General features: G+C 64.4%; 1 protein-coding gene across 1 annotated transcript in view; it reads left to right on the top strand.

Annotated features, from left to right (window-relative positions):
• The window catches only part of PIP5K1C (phosphatidylinositol-4-phosphate 5-kinase type 1 gamma), a gene marked incomplete at its 5' end in the record, with an annotated part of 27,272 nt that overhangs the window by 8,523 nt on the left and 14,085 nt on the right, over positions 1-4,664 (top strand). The window contains 4 exons of the mRNA XM_021709082.1: positions 1,211-1,510; positions 2,318-2,523; positions 4,043-4,126; positions 4,577-4,625. Coding sequence (XP_021564757.1) covers positions 1,211-1,510; positions 2,318-2,523; positions 4,043-4,126; positions 4,577-4,625 — 639 coding nt within the window. The remainder of the gene's footprint in view (positions 1-1,210; positions 1,511-2,317; positions 2,524-4,042; positions 4,127-4,576; positions 4,626-4,664) is intronic.

The following is a 4,664-nucleotide window of genomic DNA, read 5'->3' as shown; positions in this document are numbered from 1 at the left end:
CAGCCCCCGAGTTGCAGGCCCTGACATCGTGGCCCGTGGGCAGTGTCTCTCTCAGCAGCCATCGAGGCCCTGCGGCCCGAGGGTGACTCAGGGAGTGGCAGGCAGGAGGGGACAGCCACCGGCTGGTGCCACACAGACCCCTGCTGGGGAGGTGTCATCCCGTGTGACTCATGGAAGGGCATGCCGGGCGGGGAGGGCAAGGCAAGAGCCGCTGACTGCGGGGTCCCCACCCGCCCCAGTGGAGGGGCCCCCTGCATGGCCCAGGACCGGTTTCCCCCCGAGGCATCCTCCCTCCACAGTGTGGGCCCAGCTCCCCGGATGGGTTGGCAAGATTGTTCTATAAGGGGCCAGAGGGCTCATCAGGGCCCGTGAGCGGCATCTGGGGCCTGGGACGCTATTTATGGGTGCCAAGATGTGAATTCGGCACCATTTTCACATGTCACAAAACACCATTTCTCTCACAATGTTTCTTCAACCGTTTAAAAATGGAAAAGCAGGCAACCCTCTTGGGTCCCTCCCGCCCACTGGGAGCTTTTCTGCCCTTTCAATAAACCTGCTTCCTCAACAAAAAATAAAGAAAAACAGAGAAGCTGCTCTCAGCTCTCAGCCATGCAAGGACAGGGCTGGCCGGTCTGGCCTGCTGATGGCTGAGCCCACGCCCACCCTGAGCTCTGTGGGTCTCACCACTGTCCCTGGAGGTCCCCAGGGTTCTTCTCCCGGTGACTCTGGGTGGGGGCGCATACCTTGTTGAGCGGCACTGTCCCCGGTGTCCACGAGCGTCCCTGGGTCTCCAGTGCCCATGAGCAACCCTGGGTCCATGGCACCCGTGTGCATCTCAGCAGAGTAGGGACCTGCAGCCGTCCCTGCCTCTGGGAGTAGGTGCTGTTGTGTGAGTGGTGACAGCTGAATACAGGGGCGTGTCTAGCACGGGCCGTGTTTCAGGACAGGACAGGCCTTGGTCTCATGTCCTCCAGGGGCGGTCCTGCCCGTGTACTGCGTGGCGGCCCCACCAGGGGATGCTACATGCACCAGGAGATGTGTGGCAGCCTCAGGGAGATGGAGCCGCCCCTGGGCCTGGCCCCGTGGACGCAGATCCCCTGGGGCTCACAGGCAGGTGGACGGCCACAGAGCCGAGCGGTCGAGGTGCTGTGGGGGCCTTGATTGGGACCTGGGCGAGCCACACCGTCTGCTGACCCCATGCCTCCCGCAGAACCTGAACCAGAACCCGCGCACGCTGCTACCCAAATTCTACGGGCTGTACTGTGTGCAGTCGGGCGGCAAGAACATCCGCGTGGTGGTCATGAACAATGTGCTGCCGCGCGTGGTCAAGATGCACCTCAAGTTTGACCTCAAGGGCTCCACGTACAAGCGGCGCGCCAGCAAGAAGGAGAAGGAGAAGAGCATCCCCACCTACAAGGACCTGGACTTCATGCAGGACATGCCTGAGGGGCTGCTGCTGGACGCCGACACCTTCAGCGCCCTGGTCAAGACGCTGCAGCGTGACTGCCTGGTGGGTGTGGCACGCCGCTCGGGTGGGGGAGGGGGATGCGGCTCAGACGGGGGGCAGGGACATCAGCACCGCCCGGGCCTGTTCTTGCAGACGTCCCTCCTCTCGGGACGCCGGTGCCCCCTAGGAAAGAGCCCAGCTTTGGGATGCCATGGGCCTAGTGCACCCCCCAGCTGGGTGCCTGTTTTCTCCTCCGTCCAGCCGATGACTGCGCCTGCCCTGCAGGGTGTGGCGAGAGCCAGTGCCCATTCCTGCTGGGTCTGACTCGTGTCCCCATGGAGCCTGTGCTGGCCTGTGTTAAGGAACAATTCTGGCTCTTCCCAGCCCTGTCCTGGGGTCAGTCCTGCCCGCCACCCAGTAGCTGGAAGGGTAGGGACGAGGGAGCTCCCCTGCAGGAGCAGGGCCTGGACAGCCTGGTCCCCACCCCACCCTCCCCTCCACCGACCACTGCCAGTTCCCAGACCCCTTTGAGGGCCTGACCCAGACACCCCAGATTCACCCAGATCACTCACAGCTGCCCTGGATGCCGTGTGTCCATGCCTGGCCCCATCTCTCAGGCCCCAAATGTGCCCCCTCAGCCCTGAGGGGTCCCCTCTCTTGGGAAGGACCAAAGCCAGGCAGCCTGGCATCAGGCTAGAGCCCACGTCAGGACCTGACGCTGGTTCTGACGCAGCTGCGCCTGCAGGCCCTGTCCCTCGGGATCGCAGAGCCCTGTGTGGCCGTGAGACCATGCCGCTCGGGCCCGAGTGCAGGACCTCAGTGGGGCCCCGGGCTGGCCCTCGCCCCCCCCTGCTGATGCCGCCCCCGCAGGTGCTGGAGAGCTTCAAGATCATGGACTACAGCCTGCTGCTGGGCGTGCACAACATCGATCTGCATGAGCGTGAGCGGCAGGCGCAGGGCGCACAGGGCACAGCGGGCGAGAGGCGACCCGTGGGCCAGAAGGCGCTCTACTCCACGGCCATGGAGTCCATCCAGGGTGGCGCCGCACGTGGGGAGGCCATCGAGTCGGATGACACGTAGGTGGACGGGCGGCCCAGCCTGGGCGGCGGGGTGGCAGGCGGCCCCGACCAGTCACAAGGATGGATGGGTGTGCCAGGGTGGCCTTCTGGACTTCCCCGGGACGGGACGGAGCCCCTGAAGCCCAGTCAGCCACCTTCCTGCCACTCTGCACTACGTGGTGCGAGTGCCAGGCGAGAGCCCGGCCCAGGAAGGCGGTGATGGTGGTGGTTGGGGTCAGATGGACCTTTTGGGGCAGGGGATCGAGGAGTCTGCTTCTTGCAGGTGGAGGGTGGCAGCCACAGAGGATAGATGGGGGACGGGGGACACCAAGACGTGGCCCCGGCCTCTGCAGGATGTGAGAGGGAGGGGCTGGGCCTGGGTCCGCCCTCAGGTCCTCGGGGCTTGGTCACAGAGTCTCCCTTGCCCTGTGGACTTCGGGCTGGGTCGTTCTCTGGGTGGGCGTCCTGGACACTGCAGAACGTCAGCACCCCTGGCCCTCCCCCATGCCAGGTGCACTCCCAGGTGTGACACCCACGTGGCCCAGGAGGGGTTGACAGCAGTGTCAAGGTTGTCCCTGGGTCACGGCGGCCCTAGCCAGGCACTGGCCAGAGCCTCCACATGTGTTATGTTGGTCAGTCCTCACGGGGCCCCAGGGAAAGATGGCAGCCCCAGACAGCTCAGGAAACGCCCAGATGCACAGTCATCCCAGGCACACAGGGCTGGGCGTGAGGCTGAGGTTGGCCCGTCCATCCCAGGAGCCAGGGCTGGCTCCTCCAGGCCACTGTGGCCAGGGATGGGGGGTCGTGCTCAAGGTCCACCAGGGCATGCCAGGGTGGCATGTGCGGAGCCCGGTACAGCTCCCTTAGACCATCTTGGCATTTGTAGGGTCTCCACAGGGCCTGGCAGGGTGCAGGTGAGCATGGCAGAGCATGGCATGATGCGTGCTGGCCCAGCCCCGTGAATCTGGGGTCTGGTGGCTTCAGGGCAGCTGCTGCACCCTGTGCCCTCACTAACCGCACTGGGTGGGGACGCATGGGTACCCGGTCAAGTGATGCAATTAATTCTACAACTGCGCCAAGTTCTGGGGCCTGCCTGGAAATGCAGTGTGCACATATGTGTGTGAATGCATGCGTTCGTGTGTGTGTGTGTGTGTGCATTGTGCATGTGTGTGCACATGTGCATGTGAGTGTATGTCCGTGTGAATGCACATGCGTGCGTGTGTGTGTGTGTATGTGTGAGCGTATGTGCATAGGATAGGCGTGTGGGGGTGGGTACATATGTGTCCGTGTGTGCATATGTGCGTGTATGTTCATAATGTGCATGAGTGGATTGTGTGCACACGTGTGCGGATGTTTGCACACATGTGGGCCCAGGTCTCACATCTGGCCTCCAGCTGTGAGTCTGGAAAGTGACCGAGGGACATTGGGAGGGAGGCCCTGGGTGCCAGGCCCCTCGGGTGCAGGTGGACTCGGGCCCCCAAGCCCTTCCCACCCCCCCAGGCCCCGCGCCTCCAGGTGACCCATCGTCTCCCCCCAGGATGGGCGGCATCCCTGCCGTGAATGGCCGCGGGGAGCGCCTGCTACTGCACATCGGCATCATCGACATCCTGCAGTCCTACAGGTGGGGCCATGAGGGCTGGGCCTTCGGGGAGGTCAGGCTGCGGGAGGTGGCGGGGCCTACGGAGGGCGCCCAGGCCACGGTCCTCAGGGTGGGTGCCCGGCGCCCCCAGGACGCCCGAACCCCAATGCGCTTGACCGTGGACACAGCTGCAGCTCCCAGGCTTCTCCCACCTCCCGGAAGGCTCCTCTGGGCTCAAGAGGTCCCCTTGAGCCCAAGGAGCAGGTTCTAGAAGGTCTCACTTTGAGGCCCTGGGACATTCAAAGCCGAGGTTGCTCCCCCGGCCCCGTGGACATCTGATGGTGGCTCTCTGGGTAGGTGTCCCTGGCCTCTCCCCTCCGTGCCAGGGACATCCCAGACCCTAAGCTTGGGCAGCCACAGGTGTGTGGGCAGACCGTGTCCCCCGTGCAGCCACCCGGCTTGGCCGACGCGCGGGTGTCCTTCTCCCTGCAGGTTCATCAAGAAGCTGGAGCACACCTGGAAGGCGCTCGTGCATGATGGGGTGAGCCTCACTCTGCTGCCTTCTCCGCCCTCCCTCCCT

This window comes from Carlito syrichta, unplaced genomic scaffold, assembly GCF_000164805.1.
Source record: "Carlito syrichta isolate Samal-C Ts95f unplaced genomic scaffold, Tarsius_syrichta-2.0.1 Scaffold156968, whole genome shotgun sequence".
NCBI classification, from domain to species: Eukaryota; Metazoa; Chordata; class Mammalia; order Primates; family Tarsiidae; genus Carlito; species Carlito syrichta.
The sequence above is the reverse complement of the archived record's forward strand: the minus strand, read 5'-3'. Positions and strand labels throughout refer to the sequence as shown.